The sequence below is a fragment of the Microcaecilia unicolor genome, chromosome 2 (genome assembly GCF_901765095.1).
Source record: "Microcaecilia unicolor chromosome 2, aMicUni1.1, whole genome shotgun sequence".
Lineage (NCBI taxonomy): Eukaryota > Metazoa > Chordata > Amphibia > Gymnophiona > Siphonopidae > Microcaecilia > Microcaecilia unicolor.
Genome location: NC_044032.1, coordinates 78,476,942 through 78,494,970, shown reverse-complemented (window position 1 = coordinate 78,494,970; position 18,029 = coordinate 78,476,942). Strand labels below are relative to the sequence as shown.

The 18,029-nt window shown below is 42.6% G+C and overlaps 1 protein-coding gene across 5 annotated transcripts in view; it reads left to right on the top strand.

The window, feature by feature from the left end:
• DAB2 (DAB adaptor protein 2) overlaps nt 1-18,029 on the top strand; it is a 179,915-nt gene that overhangs the window by 87,738 nt on the left and 74,148 nt on the right. For all 5 annotated transcript variants that reach the window (XM_030193076.1, XM_030193073.1, XM_030193070.1 and 2 more), the window contains exon 4: nt 12,181-12,279. In XM_030193076.1, the coding sequence (XP_030048936.1) occupies nt 12,181-12,279 (99 nt within the window). The remainder of the gene's footprint in view (nt 1-12,180; nt 12,280-18,029) is intronic.

Sequence of the window (18,029 nt, the reverse complement as noted above, 5' to 3'; positions counted from 1 at the left end):
AGCTCCTAAAGTTTAAACTCTAGACTTCAAAGCCAAAAAAGTTTTGTCTTTGTGTGTGGCCCTAGCAACATCTGGAAACATTAGTACTTTAGCTCCATAATATATCTTTCTTCTTAAAGTATTGTTTTGAGACTATATTTTTGTCTTTCATTTACAAAAGTTACTGAAAGAGTGGATTTAAATCAGTCTTCGTTGACACTGATCCCGCCCCTTGTTGATCTATCAGGAGCTTTTTCTTACCAAGCAGATAATAACAGTTGGAAGTTGGTAATGTTTCAGATGAAGATGATCTTAAGACCTCCTTGAGGTATTTCCTCAGCAGGATCTCAGGAGACATAAGTATATACAGGGAAAATAAAGGAAGCGCAGGCTAGCTCTGCATGCATTGTCCATCATTTCCAATTTAAGGTAAGTATAAAAGAATCTTTAATTTCTGCAGGAAAAGCAGCCTGCAGAGGAGTCATTTGCATTTCTATGACAAATATACATTTCTTCTATACTGAAATATTATTATCAACTTATAAATTTCTCTACAACCCCTCCAAATGAAAATTCAATTCTCATAAATTTTTAATGTCACTTCCTACAAGTCTCTATAGTCCTGAGTTGTTGCTGATCCTCAGAGAATTTCAAGGTGGTAGGTTACTTAGAAAAGGATATAGTAGGGGGTATAGCACCATGGCAGACTGAGTGTTTGCTTGGTGATTATCTGCTTGGTGAGGTCTTGCTGGTGGCATTTTCCTTTTCTCGTTGGAAGTTTTTCCTCACACGATGCCCAATACTAAGCACAAAGGGGTCATGAAGGTTCAGCCAATGATGACCCAAACTTACTCTCCAGCGCAACAGACCATCGAAGAGTTCGCCACCCTGCACCATCATATTGGATCCAGAATGCATATTCATGCTGTAGGTGTAGGCAAAGGAGCACCTACACTTCTGGGAGTTGACACCTCTTTTCTTCTCCAGCGCTCTTTCCACCATCATGCCAGGCAGGCAACCAGGTCATAGCAGAGCTCTTTATTGAAGTGGAATTTGCTACTCAGGTGGTCTCCGATGGCAGAGCTGGACTCGAGGGCAGACAATCTGTGTCACTGGACCTGGAAATATTGCAACAACTTACTTCCTTAACGATGGTGACCCTGGACAGTATCTGGAAGGTAATTCAAGCGCCAACAGTGATGGTGGTGAAATCGTCCCAGGAAACTTCGTTTTTAGTGAGTAAACTACTACTACTACTTATCATTTCTAAAGCGCTACTAGACATACGCAGCGCTGAACACTTGAACATGAAGAGACAGTCCCTGCTCGACAGAGCTTACAATCTAATTAGGACAGACAAACAGGACAAATATTAAAGTGAGGATGATAAAATAAGGGTTCTGAACAAGTGAATAAGGGTTAGGAGTTAAAAGCAGCATCAAAAAGGTGGGCTTTTAGCTTAGATTTGAAGACGGCCAGAGATGGAGCTTGACGTACTGGCTCAGGAAGTCTATTCCAGGCATATGGTGTAGCAAGATAAAAGGAACAGAGTCTGGAGTTAGCAGTGGAGGAGAAGGGTGCAGATAAGAGAGATTTACCCAGTGAACGGAGTTCCCAGGGAGGAATGTAGGGAGAGATGAGAGTAGAGAGGTACTGAGGAGCTACAGAGTGAATGCACTTATAGGTCAATAAGAGGAGTTTGAACTGTATGCGGAAACAGATAGGAAGCCAGTGAAGTGACTTGAGGACAGGGCTAATATGAGCATAATGACACTGGCGGAATATTAGTCATGCAGTAGAATTTTGAACAGATTGAAGAGGAGAGAGATGGCTAAGTGGGAGACCTGTGAGAAGCAAGTTGCAATAGTCTAAGCGAGAGGTGATAAGAGTGTGGATGAGGGTTCTGGTAGTGTGCTCAGAAAGGAAAGGGCGAATTTTGCTGATATTATAGAGAAAGAAACGACAGGTTTTAGCAGTCTGTTGAATATGTGCAGAGAAGGAGAGGGAGGAGTTGAAGATGACCCCAAGGTTACGAGCTGATGAGACAAGAAGGATGAGAGTGTTATCCACAGAAATAGAGAATGGGGGAGGAGGAGAGGTTGGTTTAGGGGGATAGATGAGAAGCTCAGTCTTGGTCATATTTATTTTCAGATGGCGCTGAGACATCCAGGCAGCAATGTCAGACAGGCAGGCTGATACTTTGGCCTGGATTTCGGCTGAGATTTCTGGTGTGGAGAGGTAGATCTGGGAGTCATCAGCGTAAAGATGATACCGAAAACCATGGGATGAGATCAGAGTACCAAGGGAAGAAGTATAGATGGAGAAAAGAAGAGGTCCCAGGACAGATCCCTGAGGTACACCAACTGACAGTGGGATAGAAGTAGAGGAGGATCCACTAGAGTATACACTAAAGGTACGCTGGGAGAGTAAAGTGGAATTCTTATCTACCTCTTTGGAAAATAACAGGCAAGAGTATTTGAAATCTTCAGAACAAACTATGGCAGACATTAGAGTTAAAAGGTTCATTAACTTCCATTATTAAAGATAATCAGGACTTTTTTGAGGGGGTACTTGGGGGGGTACTGAGTACTGGTACCTTTTCCATTGTCTGCTAAAATTGACCTATGGTCCCCAAGTTTTAATGAAAGTGTTCAGTGTCTACACATCAATTCTGCCTTGTCATAGATTCTGTGACTGGTGGCAGGGGGCCTGGCTATTGTGGGATGGGTCCCTCAGTGATCACCCCATCCCTGAAAGGGGGCCTGGCATTTGAGTATCGGCACCTTTTTTGCTATAAAAAAAACACACTGAAGATAATATACTGTTACATTGAAGAATTGAGCAGGTTGAGAATTTTAATAGGAAACTGAGCCTACATATATTGAACTTTTCTAGAACTTCTGCATTGTCTCCGGTGGAATTCTTTAAAAATATTTAATGGAAGTGTTAAAGTTTTCCTGTTCCATTATTCTGCCAATAAATAAAGCTTATTATTTACCAGTTGCAAAGTACCAGAGGGGTCACCAGTGAGTGATGGACAAGTTCAACAAGTTAGTGAAGATCTTCATGATTTATTTAGCTATATTGGAAGACTCACTTTTAGATGTGACTGATCGAGTAACACTTTTGGTCTCATTTGTTTTTGAGCAGGACCTTAATTCTGTACTTAGATTATTTTTTCCTAACTCTCAGAGATTAGTTTGTGGGCAAAAAAATATGGATTTCCCTGATGTCACTAAGAGTTCACAAGACTCCGCCCTTTCTGCCTCGCCTCACCCTATGCGTGGAATAAACTCCCTGAGCCCATACGCCAAGCCCCCTCCCTACCCATCTTCAAATCCTTGCTCAAAGCCCACCTCTTCAATGTCACTTTCGGCACCTAACCATTGTACCTCTATCCAGGAAATCTAGGCTGCCTCAATCTTGATTGACTGCACTTTTTGTCCTTTAGATTGTAAGCTCCTTTGAGCAGGGACTGTCCTTCTTTGTTAATTGTACAGCGCTGCGCAACCCTGGTAGCGCTTTAGAAATGTTAAATAGTAGTAGTAGTAAAGAAGGAAATTGTTTCTGGCAATGAGGGCAGAGACTCGAGCCCTAGGAGCTTCTTTCTTGCTAGCTTATCCATGCAAATGCTTAGGAGTATGTTTACTAAGGCACACTATAGACGTGCTAATGGTGGACACGCGTTAAATTCTAATGCACCCATAGGAATGTATTGGCGTGTTAGCGTGTAGCGTGCCTTAACTTTTAAAATGCATTACAAACGCTAATGTGCCTTACTAAACATACCCCTTAGTGTGATACATAGGGATAAAGTATATATTTTTTTTATCCTCAGCTCTTGAGAGCCTTCATAGATATGAAGAATATCTCCAGTGGGACTGCAATTTCACAAGAGCAGTGATTTATATAATGCAAGTTGTTTAGCTCAGTTTAGCGCCTTTTCCTAGGATTATTCTTTCTTGTAGTTCTCCTGTTTGTTTGCTTTTCTTCCACTTCCCCACTTTATTGCAGGGGCGTAGCCAGACAACAGATTTTGGGTGGGCCTAGGCAAGACGTAGGTGGGCACCAAGTATTCTCCCCCCCCCCCCCCCACACCATCACCAAAAAAAAATATCTCAACGGGCGAGAAAACACTTCTTTCCACCTTCACAGTCTGCAGCAGGCATGCGCTGAAGACTGAGCATGCGCAGGTGACAGTATCAAGGAGAGTAGCGTTTTCATTACCATCAGGGGGAGGTCTTCAGCTGGTGGAGCTGGGGATCCCCACCAGCTACCACTAAACGTGTGCTACTGTTGGGTGGGCCTGAACCCTAAGTGGGTGGGCCCTGGCCCACCCAGGCCCACCTGTGGCTACGCCACTGCTTTATTGTGGTCTAAGAAGGAGAAACATTTCTATTTCCTATTTGTATTGTGGTTGCTTATTATAATTCTGTTTCTTTTTGCAAGTGTTCTGCTTGTAATATTGTTACAAATGTTACCTTTAGTGTCCAATGTTCCCATCAATCTGTTCCCATATGGCTTATTACGGGAACATTGTACACTAAAGGGTTAAAAAAGAAAATGATATAGTAGAAGGGGTAATTTAGCAGCACCCAAGTCTATGGGTGATGAGGTTCCAACTTGGGACAACTCTGTCATGCAAGAACTAGCAGGAAGGGGAGGTGGAGTACGTTCTGGAGAGCTTAAAGAAGCATCAATTGGAGACAGTACCTGAATATAGGTGAACCAGCAGTACTGGTCTGTATCACATGTTTATATCCATTGGTCCTGTTGTACTGGGAGCTGTAGATTTGACTTTGGCTTTCACTTTCCACTTCGCTATAGATGCGCCAGGGGTATCCGCAGGGGCAGGGCATACTTCGTTTGGTACATCTCTTTGACCACATACCACAATGGTGCCAATCTCTTAACATCTTATACAAGCCCCCTGATGTCAGGCAGGAGTCCACCTGAGTGTCTGATGGTAGTGGTACCAGTTCTCCCCAAAGGCAATTCTTTACACTTTCCACAAGGTGAAATCAATAGAAGGTGCACACCTCTGCAATGCTACAAGGGAAGCCCAATTTTGCATATTTACATGTGCTTGGGTCCCTGTCTGTGAACACATTCTCTCAAGTACATCAGCCTCTCAGAGTAGTCATATCACTGAATCAGTAATGCCTTTAAAATACCAGTCGTCCTTAATTTTACTAGCACAAATTATCTGTCACAGGACCCCAGCTGCAGATAACTTGTGTTGATCTTTACTGAAAGATCCCCTAAGAGGTGTGTGGATAGAAAATGTGTTTTGTTTCCCCTGTTTCTGGGTTTAAAACCACAAAACTCTCCCAAACTCAATATATATAAAAGACACAGTGGGAAATACTCCTTTAATAGAGAGAAAGTCAATCAGTGTTTAGTGCTAAATCAGTGCTCACCAGCACAAGCACTAACTGAATTGAGAGTCATACCAAGCCTAATGGCTCTGTTGGCTCATAAATACTTGCACATTATAAGACTCACACACAATATTATCTAACAAATACCAGTTTCATACTAAGAAATACATGAAGCACCCGTTACAAAATGCCCTCCCCAAAATACAAAACCCGCAACTAATCAAAATGCATAATAAATTAAACTAATTGAGTTTGCCTCAAATACATTGGCCAACAAGGTACCCCATTTCGCATTTCTTACTTGGGGACCAGTGGCATTTCAAACTCACATGCAAAATCCCACCATAAACAGTTGCTGAAATGAAGAGTAAAAAAAAACTTACAAAGGGTTATGTTATGTCTAAACATATTTTAGGTTTTGAGTTTGTGTCCTCAAGTGTGCAATATTTCTCAACAGTTTGCACTATTGTTCTACAGAATAGTCAATATAGAAGGGGAAAAATGAAGGGGTCCTTTTAGCAAGCTGTGGTGGAAAGGGCCCTGCAGTAATGACGGGGTCGTTTTTGCCACACGCCAGGGCCCTTTTTACTGCAGCAGGTCAAAAGCTCCTAAAAAAGACATGAACATGCTGTAAGATTATTCTTACTATGTGGCCATGCGTGGGGGAGCAATTACCGCCGCCCACTGAGGTGGCGGTAAGGAATCCCGCGGAAACCTGGTGGTAACTGGGCAGCGCCAATAACCGCTGGGTTATTGACATGTTAGAAATTACATTTCTGTAGCACCAGAAATGAAGCACGCTTGAGGCAGAACTACCGCCGCCTGCTGCATTGGACCAGGGGTAGCTTCGGATTGCCGCATGACAAGCCCGTTGCCACACGGAAACCCATTAGTAAAAGGGCCCCTAAATTTAGGGATTTTTTCCTATGATTTCATTTTTAAAATAATATGACATAATGTATATTTCAAATTAAAGCACATCACTATTACTTTTCCAAATCTTTTCTTCATGAAGACTGTTTTAATATACTGTCAGAAATATGTCAGGCATGGTAAACAAATATTAATGCTTAATACTGGATAGTTAGCAAGAGGATATGCATCAGTATATTTATAGGAGGCCATCTTTTTAAACTGCGCATGCTGGTGCAAGGTCCATGCATACAGTTTTACCTGTGGTCGTTGAACAAATTTTGAATGGGAAAGTAAAGAAGGACTTTTGGGGGTCCTTTTAATAAGGTGTGCCAAAAAATGGCCTGCGCTGTTGTAGACACATGTATTGGACGCACGCTGATCCTTTTTTTTGGCTGAAAATGGACGTGCGGCAAAATGAAAATTGGCGTGCGTCCATTTTGGGCCTGAGACCTTACCACTAAGTCAATGGGTGGCGGTAACTTCTCATGCGTTAACCAGGCGGTAATCATCAGCACACGTACAATGCCGATTACCACCTGGGTAGCACCACGCGCCAGAAATTTTCCAGGGCGCATAGTGGGCATGCATAAAAAATGAAATTACTGCTAGGGCCATGTGGTAGCCGGGTGGTGGTTATGAATTGGGACATGTTGGGCGCACGTAGGCAGAAGCGGAGCCAGGTTGGCGGCGCGGGGGGAGCGAGACCGGAATGAGAGCAGACTTCCGCTGGTGCCAGAGCACATTTTCAATGCAACACATTGAAAAAAAATAGGCGCCAGCACTGGCAGAACTCCGTTTGGGGGAGCGGCCGCTCCCCTGGCACCCCCCCTGGCTACGCCACTGCACGTAGGTGCCCATGCGGCTTAGTAAAAGGGCCCCTTTGTTTGGAAAACTCCTGGGTATGCATGCTGACTTCCACCTGTTTTTTCCTGAGGGTACTTTTTGCTTGAAAAGTATACATGTACATCAGAAAATATCCATATTTATGCATTCCACCCCCTGACCAAAACAGCCCTCCCTATCTCCCCTCCCCATCTCCCCTCCCCCTCCAGTATGTATCCTCATAGTGCAGCTAAATGTCTTAGTAAATTGTCCTCAAGATACTAACAGTATGGAAACTTCATGAAAAAGAGCTGCTCCTTTTTTTCAACCAGTTTGGTACATAAGGATAACGTATAGAAGCTATTTCACACCAACAGTAGCATAGTAACCATGATTGTGGATTCTTTACAATCATTTTATTTTAAGAAAATGTTTGTTCACCTTTAGTTTCATGTATTTGTCTTACTATTCGGCCTTACTATATTGCCTACATTTCAAATTTTTGACCATGATTTGTACCTCTGCTTTGCTATTTTTAAAATTATTTATAGGCTATCTTACGCAGTTTATTTGCTTCTAGCTCCTAACACTCATATATGTAAATTGAATGTAAATTGGCAAATGTTTAATGATTAGCTACTATAAGACTGAGGGTTCTAGTACCTTGACCTATTTGGATATGCAGTGACTGCTGCCATAAATCCTACATGATGCACAATGATGCAAGACCTAACCGTAATGTGGTTCCATTTTATGAAGGCATTAGAATGCTGTTATGATACATTTACAGTGGGGGAAATAAGTATTTGATCCCTTGCTGATTTTGTAAGTTTGCCCACTGACAAAGACATGAGCAGCCCATAATTGAAGGGTAGGTTATTGGTAACAGTGAGAGATAGCACATCACAAATTAAATCCGGAAAATCACATTGTGGAAAGTATATGAATTTATTTGCATTCTGCAGAGGGAAATAAGTATTTGATCCCCCACCAACCAGTAAGAGATCTGGCCCCTACAGACCAGGTAGATGCTCCAAATCAACTCGTTACCTGCATGACAGACAGCTGTCGGCAATGGTCACCTGTATGAAAGACACCTGTCCACAGACTCAGTGAATCAGTCAGACTCTAACCTCTACAAAATGGCCAAGAGCAAGGAGCTGTCTAAGGATGTCAGGGACAAGATCATACACCTGCACAAGGCTGGAATGGGCTACAAAACCATCAGTAAGACGCTGGGCGAGAAGGAGACAACTGTTGGTGCCATAGTAAGAAAATGGAAGAAGTACAAAATGACTGTCAATCGACAAAGATCTGGGGCGCCACGCAAAATCTCACCTCGTGGGGTATCCTTGATCATGAGGAAGGTTAGAAATCAGCCTACAACTACAAGGGGGGAACTTGTCAATGATCTCAAGGCAGCTGGGACCACTGTCACCACGAAAACCATTGGTAACACATTACGACATAACGGATTGCAATCCTGCAGTGCCCGCAAGGTCCCCCTGCTCCGGAAGGCACATGTGACGGCCCGTCTGAAGTTTGCCAGTGAACACCTGGATGATGCCGAGAGTGATTGGGAGAAGGTGCTGTGGTCAGATGAGACAAAAATTGAGCTCTTTGGCATGAACTCAACTCGCCGTGTTTGGAGGAAGAGAAATGCTGCCTATGACCCAAAGAACACCGTCCCCACTGTCAAGCATGGAGGTGGAAATGTTATGTTTTGGGGGTGTTTCTCTGCTAAGGGCACAGGACTACTTCACCGCATCAATGGGAGAATGGATGGGGCCATGTACCGTACAATTCTGAGTGACAACCTCCTTCCCTCCGCCAGGGCCTTAAAAATGGGTCGTGGCTGGGTCTTCCAGCACGACAATGACCCAAAACATACAGCCAAGGCAACAAAGGAGTGGCTCAGGAAGAAGCACATTAGGGTCATGGAGTGGCCTAGCCAGTCACCAGACCTTAATCCCATTGAAAACTTATGGAGGGAGCTGAAGCTGCGAGTTGCCAAGCGACAGCCCAGAACTCTTAATGATTTAGAGATGATCTGCAAAGAGGAGTGGACCAAAATTCCTCCTGACATGTGTGCAAACCTCATCATCAACTACAGAAGACGTCTGACCGCTGTGCTTGCCAACAAGGGTTTTGCCACCAAGTATTAGGTCTTGTTTGCCAGAGGGATTAAATACTTATTTCCCTCTGCAGAATGCAAATAAATTCATATACTTTCCACAATGTGATTTTCCGGATTTAATTTGTGATGTGCTATCTCTCACTGTTACCAATAACCTACCCTTCAATTATGGGCTGCTCATGTCTTTGTCAGTGGGCAAACTTACAAAATCAGCAAGGGATCAAATACTTATTTCCCCCACTGTATATGTTCTTTAGTTTCTAAAAGCTTAGCAAAAAAATATATTGTTAGACTAATAAAAAGTTATCACTTTATTTCTATAATTTTATAATAGGGAGCCTATTCCAAGAAAGACGGGCTTCACCTTAACCATAGTGGGACCAGGCTGCTGGCACCAACTTTAAAAAGGAGATAGAGCAGTTTTAAAACTAGAAATTGTAAGAAGGCTGACAGTCACTCAAAAGTGCATGGGTTTGTAACAAGATATTATTCCAGATTTTCATCCTGCTAATTTCCCTCAAAGAATCAAAGGGGATAACAGCTGATTGAACTATACACAGACATAGTATCGTACTTAAGATATTTCGTGAATAGAAAGGTTTTCAAAGACTTCCTGAACAGATAATATTCTGAAAAATACCCCTAAGTTGGGTAGGAATGGAATCCCATAGTTTAACTGCAAAAAAACTAAAACAACCAGAGCTGCCAAGTTACCCATTCCAGGAGGGAGACATTTTGGCCGGTTCTGAATTTCTGTTTATCTCATCCTGGTGCATTATGGGACCTGCAGCACTGATTTCTATGCATAGAATCATGGATTACAAATACTACACTACTTTGGGATGTAAGTTTAAAGCCAGGACTGGCCAAAAAGTCTCCCTCCTGGAATGGGTAACTTGACAGCTCTGAACAACTGTCAAAGAAACATCTATATTTAATCTTATTCACCAAAGGAAAAGCTAAATCTAAATAATAGTATCTGCAGGTAGATCGACTTGATGATGTATAGAGGGGCATAATCGAACAGAAACGCCTATCTCCATGGGCGTTTATCTCCGAGAACGGGTCCGTGAAGGGGCGGACCCAAGCGTATTTTCGAAAAAATTAGACGTCCATGTTTTATTCGCCAAGTTGTGAGCTGGGCGTTTTTGCTTTTCAGCGATAATGGACAATGAAATCGCCCAGCTCAAAAACGAATAAATCCAAGGCATTTGTTCGTGGGAGGGGCCAGGAGTCGTAGTGCACTGGTCCCCCTAACATGCCAGGACACCAACCAGGCACCCTAGGGGGCACTTTTACAAAAACAGAACAAAAGGTAAAAGATCTCCCAGGTGCATAGCACCCTTCCCTTGTGTGTAGAGCCCCCCAAATCCCCCTCAAAACCCACTGCCCACAAGTCTACACCATTACTATAGCCCTAAGGAGTGAAGGGGGGCACCTACATGTGGGTACAGTGGGTTCGGGGGGGGTTGGACGACTAAGCATTAAGCAGCACAATTGTAACAGGTAGGGGGGGAATGGGCCTGGGTCCACCTGCCTGAAGTCCACTGCACCCCCTAACAACTGCTCCAGGGACCTGCATACTGCTGCCAGGGAGGTGGGTATGACATTTTAGGGTCAAAATAAAAAGTTGTGAAACATCATTTTTTGTGGTGGGAGGGGGTTTATGACCACTGGGGGAGTCAGGGGAGGTCATCCCCGATTCCCTCCGATGGTCATCTGGTCATTTAGGGCACTTTTTGGGGCCTTATTCGTGAAAAAACAGGGTCCAGGAAAAATGCCCTAAATTCTAGCTAAAAACGCATACTTTTGTCCCATTATCTGTGAAATGCGCCCATCTCTGTTTGGCAGATAACCACGCCCCAGTTCCGCCTTTGCCACACCTCTGACACGCCCCCATCAACTTTGTCCGCATCCGCGACGGAGTGCAGTTGAAAACATCCAAAATCGGCTTTCGATTATACCGCTTTAATCGTTTTTGTGAGATAAACGCTCATCTCCCGATTTAGGTCGGAACTTGGGCGTTTTTCTCGTTCGATTATAAGCTGGATAGTGTACCAAAGTGATATGATCCGATGGACTATAACCATTAAAGTTCTTATAGACTAGGCAGTCTTAAAATCAACTCTGGCAGTAAAAGGCAACCAATAAAATTCTCTGATCAAAGGCATCACATGCTCACATTTCTTGCATCCAAAGATGATCCTTGCAGCACAGTTTTGCAGCAGCTGAAGTCTTTTAACAAGCAACTGATTATTGCCAGCATATAGGGAGCTGCAATAATCCAATTGAGGCAAAACTATAGCTTGAACCAGTATTCTAAAGGTGAAAAAAATGATAAAGGTGATTAGAATGACTTCCCTATGAGGAAATGCTAAAGCGACTCGGGATCTTCAGCTTGGAGAACAGACAGTTGAGGAGAGATATGATAGAAGTCTATAAAATAATGAATGACATGGAATGGATAGATGTGAATTGCTTGTTTATTCTTTCCAAAAATACTAGTACTAGGGGGCACACAATGAAGCTACTGAGTAGTAAATTTAAAACAAACCATAGAAAATAGTTCTTCACTCAACGTGTAATTAAACTCTGGAATTTGTTGTCAGAAAATGTGGTAACAGCACTTAGCTTAGCAGGGTTTAGAAAAGGTTTGGATAACTTCCTAAAAGAAAAGTCCATAAGCCATTATTAAAATGGACTTGGGAAAATCCACTGCTTATATCTAGGATAAGCAGCAAAAATCTGTTCCAGGATCTTGCCAGGTACTTATGACCTGGATTTGCCACTGTTGGAAACAGGATACTGGGTTTGATGGACCTTCAGTCTGTCCCAGTATGGCAACACTTATGCTCTTATGTAATTGTCATCTCTGAAAATTCTATAGTTTGCATACGGTTCAGAAATGGTATGATTATTTAATAACTTTTTATTTCTTGCTGGTAGGGAATGGCAGCAGCTGCTCGTTCTCAAGGACAGCACAAACAGAGGATTTGGGTGAACATTTCTCTATCTGGAATTAAGATCATTGATGAGAAAACTGGGGTAAGCAACCAATAGTTGCATCATGTTAACATCTATCCAGAAAATAAATGTATGCTTGAAAAGGGTGGTGCGGGGAGTATATACAATTGCTTTCACTGTTTGATGAACAAATCAAATTGGATTTCCATATACACTCTGTAAACACATCAGTATATATTTCTTTCCATAACAATTCCCAAGGTTATTAACCAACAAACTATACTATGCTATATTATGTCCTGGATTCTATATATGGTGTATTGAGTTGTGTACTCAAATTTGGGCACACAACTTGATTGAATAATGAGCCAGTTAGCGCTGATAATTGGCATCCTAAAAAAGCAATTTATTTATTATGTCCTTTGTATCCTGCATTATCCCAAACAGAGTTCAGGTTCAATGTGTCTTATAATCAAATTATAAGCAGGTACTATCTCTGTTCCTAGAGGGCTCACAATCTAGCGCTAATTGGATTTAATTAGCAGTTATTCACGTAAACTTAGGCACCAGATGCACTCCTAAATTTTATGCGTGAGTCCAAAAAGAGGACATGGAAATGGGAGGGTAATGGATGGATCGGGGGCATTCCTAGAATTTATATGCGTAGCTGTTTAATAAGGGGCTGCCCTTCCTGCTTCCATCGGCATACTGAACGGAACAATTATTGACCAGTGGTTCTGATGCAGCAGTGACGAAACGGAGGCCAACATTGACCGCAGTCAGAAACACGGAGGAACATTGAAGAAAGACACGCTTCCTTAAGCTAAGTACCTTTAATAAAAGATTAACATAGAGGAAGATTTGCGTGTCTCTTTATGCTAAGTTCCATTTATGATAAGAAGGCAAGCGATTTACACCAGGAGGTTTTTTGCCCATGATGAAGAAGTCCTAGCCCTCTCTACGCCTTGTCAGTGGAAAAGGTGCTTCTTGAGGCTTTTTCCTCCTGAGAAATTATTCTCTTTGCTTACTTAGAGACTTGTTTCCTGTATCATGCCTATATTTAGCCATGATTCCTGTCATAAATGCTATTCTATAAACTGCACCTAACTTTAAGCGCAATTTATAAAATAGTGCTAAGCATTTTTTTGTGCTGATTTTATTAGGCTCCATGTTAGTTCTAAATACATCAAATTCATAACCAAGATAAAGCAAGCAGTAGTTCTAATCAGAAAAATAAAATAAATTGAATTGCGAGGATTTGCAATTTGGTAAGCTGGTAATTTGGAAGGGGTTCACAGAGAAAATGATGGCAGAGGGGGTGCTATGGAGCACATGCCAATTGGACGCCTGAACTGAGAGCTCCCCTATACAGAGAACAAAGCCCTTGAAACTAATTTTTGATTAAAAAGCCAACTGACAATGAGAATTGCAAAAATCTCAGGAAGGAGGCTATTTTAAGAAGAAAATTGCACAGTCCACCGACATTTTTTACCCATAGAGTTTTAAATGATAGCTTTTCCTACGTGATTTTCAAATGGAAAAATTGATCTGTGTCCAGCGATTCTCCTCTCTCCCCTGCCCCCAATGTCCAGCGATACTCCTCTGCCCTCTCCTCCCATCTATATCCAGCAATTTCTCCTCTCTTCTCTCCCCTTCCCTCCCATCCATGTCCAGCGATTCTCCTCTCTCCCCTGCCCTCCATATCCAGCGATTCTCCACTGCCTTCCCCTCCCTGTCTAGCGATTCTCCTCTGCCCTCCCCTCCCATCTATGTCCAGCGATTTCTCCTCTCTGCCCTGCCCTCCCCTCCCATCCCCTCCCCTCCATGTCCAGTGATTCTCCTTTGCCCCCTATCCTCCCCTCCATGTCCAGTAACTCACCCTAGGCCTCCACCTGCTCGTCTTTAGCTTCCCGACAGCCCGACCTCCCCCCGCGACGCGTTTAAATCTTTTTTTTTTACGTGAAGTTGCAGCGCCGGCATTAGTGAGAGGACCAGGCTCGCCTCCTCCTGCTGTCCCTTCATTCCCTCTCAGTGTCCTGCCCTCGCGGAAACAGGAAACTACGTCACAGGAAGGCGGGACACTGAGAGGGAACGAAGGGAAGGCAGGAGGAGGTGAGCCTGGTCCTCTCACTAACGTTGGCTCTGCGACTTCACGTAAAAAAAATTAATAAAAGATTTAAATGCGTCGTGGGGTGGGGCTGTCGGGAAGCTAAGGGCGGGCAGGTGGAGCTGGGGCGATGGAACTCAACAGGGGGCTTAAAAGGGGCATCGCGGGTGGCAGGAATGGAAAGCAGGGCTGGGGAACTAAGGGCGGGTAGGTGAGCCTAGGAAAAAAAGGTGTGGTTGTGGCTTTCCTATCATATTCTGGAGTTCCCTTCTGTCTTTTATATTCCTCCTGATTCTATAAAGGTTGCCAAACATTGCACACGCAAATGTAAGTGCATTCCTGATTTGTACATGTAATTTAATAGAATAATGAGCTGATTAGTGCCAATAATTGGCTTTTTAACAAGCATTGGCACTAATTAGATTTAATTAGCCTTCACTTGACCCTACTTGTCCCTCTAATTACCGACCCATCTCCCTCCTTCCTTTTCTCTCCAAATTACTTGAGCGTGCTGTTCACCGCCGCTGCCTTGATTTTCTCTCCTCACATGCTATTCTTGACCCATTACAATCTGGTTTTCGCCCTCTCCACTCAACCGAAACTGCGCTTACTAAAGTCTCCAATGACCTATTACTGGCTAAATCCAGAGGTCAATATTCCATCCTCATTCTTCTTGATCTTTCCGCTGCTTTTGACACTGTCGATCACAGCATACTTCTCGATACCCTGTCCTCACTTGGATTCCAGGGCTCTGTCCTTTCCTGGTTCTCTTCCTACCTCTCCCTCCGCACCTTTAGTGTTCACTCTGGTGGATCCTCTTCTACTTCTATCCCTCTGCCTGTCGGCGTACCTCAGGGTTCTGTTCTTGGTCCCCTCCTCTTTTCTATCTACACTTCTTCCCTTGGTTCATTAATCTCATCCCATGGCTTTTCCTACCATCTCTATGCTGATGATTCCCAAATCTACCTTTCTACCCCTGATATCTCACCTTGCATCCAAACCAAAGTTTCAGCGTGCTTGTCTGACATTGCTGCCTGGATGTCTCAACGCCACCTGAAATTAAATATGACCAAAACCGAGCTTCTCATTTTCCCCCCCAAACCCACCTCCCCGCTCCCCCCATTTTCTATTTCTGTTGATGGCTCTCTCATTCTCCCTGTCTCCTCAGCTCGAAACCTTGGGGTCATCTTTGACTCTTCTCTCTCCTTCTCTGCTCATATCCAGCAGACCGCCAAGACCTGTCGTTTCTTTCTTTACAACATCCGTAAAATCCGCCCCTTTCTTTCCGAGCACTCTACCAAAACCCTCATCCACACCCTTGTCACCTCTCGTCTAGACTACTGCAATCTGCTTCTTGCTGGCCTCCCACTTAGTCACCTCTCCCCTCTCCAGTCGGTTCAAAACTCTGCTGCCCGTCTCATCTTCTGCCAGGGTCGCTTTACTCATACTACCCCTCTCCTCAAGACCCTTCACTGGCTCCCTATCCGTTTTCGCATCCTGTTCAAACTTCTTCTACTAACCTATAAATGTACTCACTCTGCTGCTCCCCAGTATCTCTCCACACTCGTCCTTCCCTACACCCCTTCCCGTGCACTCCGCTCCATGGATAAATCCTTCTTATCTGTTCCCTTCTCCACTACTGCCAACTCCAGACTTCGCGCCTTCTGTCTCGCTGCACCCTACGCCTGGAATAAACTTCCTGAGCCCCTACGTCTTGCCCCATCCTTGGACACCTTTAAATCTAGACTGAAAGCCCACCTCTTTAACATTGCTTTTGACTCGTAACCACTTGTAACCACTCGCCTCCACCTACCCTCCTCTCTTCCTTCCCGTTCACATTAATTGATTTGATTTGCTTACTTTATTTATTTTTTTGTCTATTAGATTGTAAGCTCTTTGAGCAGGGACTGTCTTTCTTCTATGTTTGTGCAGCGCTGCGTATGCCTTGTAGCGCTATAGAAATGCTAAATAGTAGTAGTAGTAGTAGTAGTAATTGGGACTTACCTGCATAAAGTTAGGTGCCGGGTCTGTAACTAAAATATACACGTGGTCCAAAAAAGGGAAAGCAGAAATGAGAGGGTCATGGGCATTTTGTGGAAGATCGGGAGTATGGTTTTGAGTTATGCCTTTAATTGTAGAATAATGGTGCTTTGTGTGTAAATTTAGACATGGCATTTGCACCATGTTTTTGCTGATACAAATGGCCATACCTAAATTTACACGCGACCCCTCTGCTTAGCATTAATTCCATAAACTGCACCAAATTGTAGGCATAGTTTATCGAATACCATTTATGTGGGTTTTTCGGCACCAATTTTTTAGGCACCATATATAAAATCTATCCCTTTATGTCTATTTTAATTTTATTGTGAGCTGCCCCGATCTGCTTGTTCAGAGAGGGTAGTATATCAAATTTTAATAAATATAAGCATAAGAAAGAAAAGGAAAATGCATTTTATTCTGTCTTATCTGTATTCATTATTGGGTTGAACTGGTTCTCTTTTCATCACAATGAACTATTACTAAATGAAAATCAGGCCCACTGTAAAGAAAGGACTTTGGTTATTAGGCTCAGCAGAAATCCCTGTACTGTTTTACTTAGTACATGAAATGAGACATGGCTAATAAATGAAAAATGCAAACCACCACACCCGAGATGACACAGCTAGAAGAAATGCACCTTTCTTGCTCAATTTATAAACTCCCAGTTTTAGAAAGCTGAGATGAAAGTGCATTTCTGGTCTGGTAAAATCATTTGACTGGAATCAATTTTTCAAACATGGTTGTTGTAAGTCGGACACACAAAAACAAAAAAAGAGTGGTCTTATTTCATTAAGCATTCAATGAGAATCAGAATGTTGGACTAGTAGAGCTGCATCTTTCTGTACAATTTCCTGCTTACAAATGTGTTATTCATTTACATTGCACATGAAGGACTAAGAAGAAAAAGCACAGCGAAGATGACTAACAAAAACAAAATAAAGAATATCATCAAATTTGTATTTAAAAATATAACTACATAAAAAAGTAGATAAAAAGTACATAAACAATAAATAAAAGTTTTTTAAATTTTTATAACCAAAGTGTTGTCTTTTTTATGCAATTTTTAATGCTTGTTTATGTACTTTTTATCTACTTTTTTATGTAGTTATATTTTTAAATACAAATTTGATGATATTCTTTATTTTGTTTTTTATTTATATTTTTATTTTTTGTTTTTGTTAGTCATCTTCACTGTGCTTTTTCTTGTTATTTTTTTCTGAAGACTTGTTTCTTCTGTTTTTTGTACCACATGAAAGACTAATCCAGTGGTTCCCAAACCTGCTCCATAAGGCACCCTAGACAGTCAGGTTTTCTAGATACCCACAATGAACATTCATGAGAGAGATTTGCATACACTACCTCCACTGCATGCAAATCTCTCTCATGAATATTCATTGTAGATATCCTGAAAACCTGACTGGCTGGGGTGCCTCCAGGACCAGGTTTGGGAACCACTGGACTAATCTAAATGAAGCCTGAGCCAAGCTTTTACAGAATAAACATTATTACTGTTACCAAGACTCAGCCCTCATTCTCAACCTGCTTCTCTGGAGCCTTTTCAAATTTCTGAATTGCTTCACAAGATACTATAACAATGCTATATAATATTAATATACAGTATATACACAATTCCTTCCTTGCCTCTTTAAATGTGAATAGCTGATGATACAGGATGGTAACC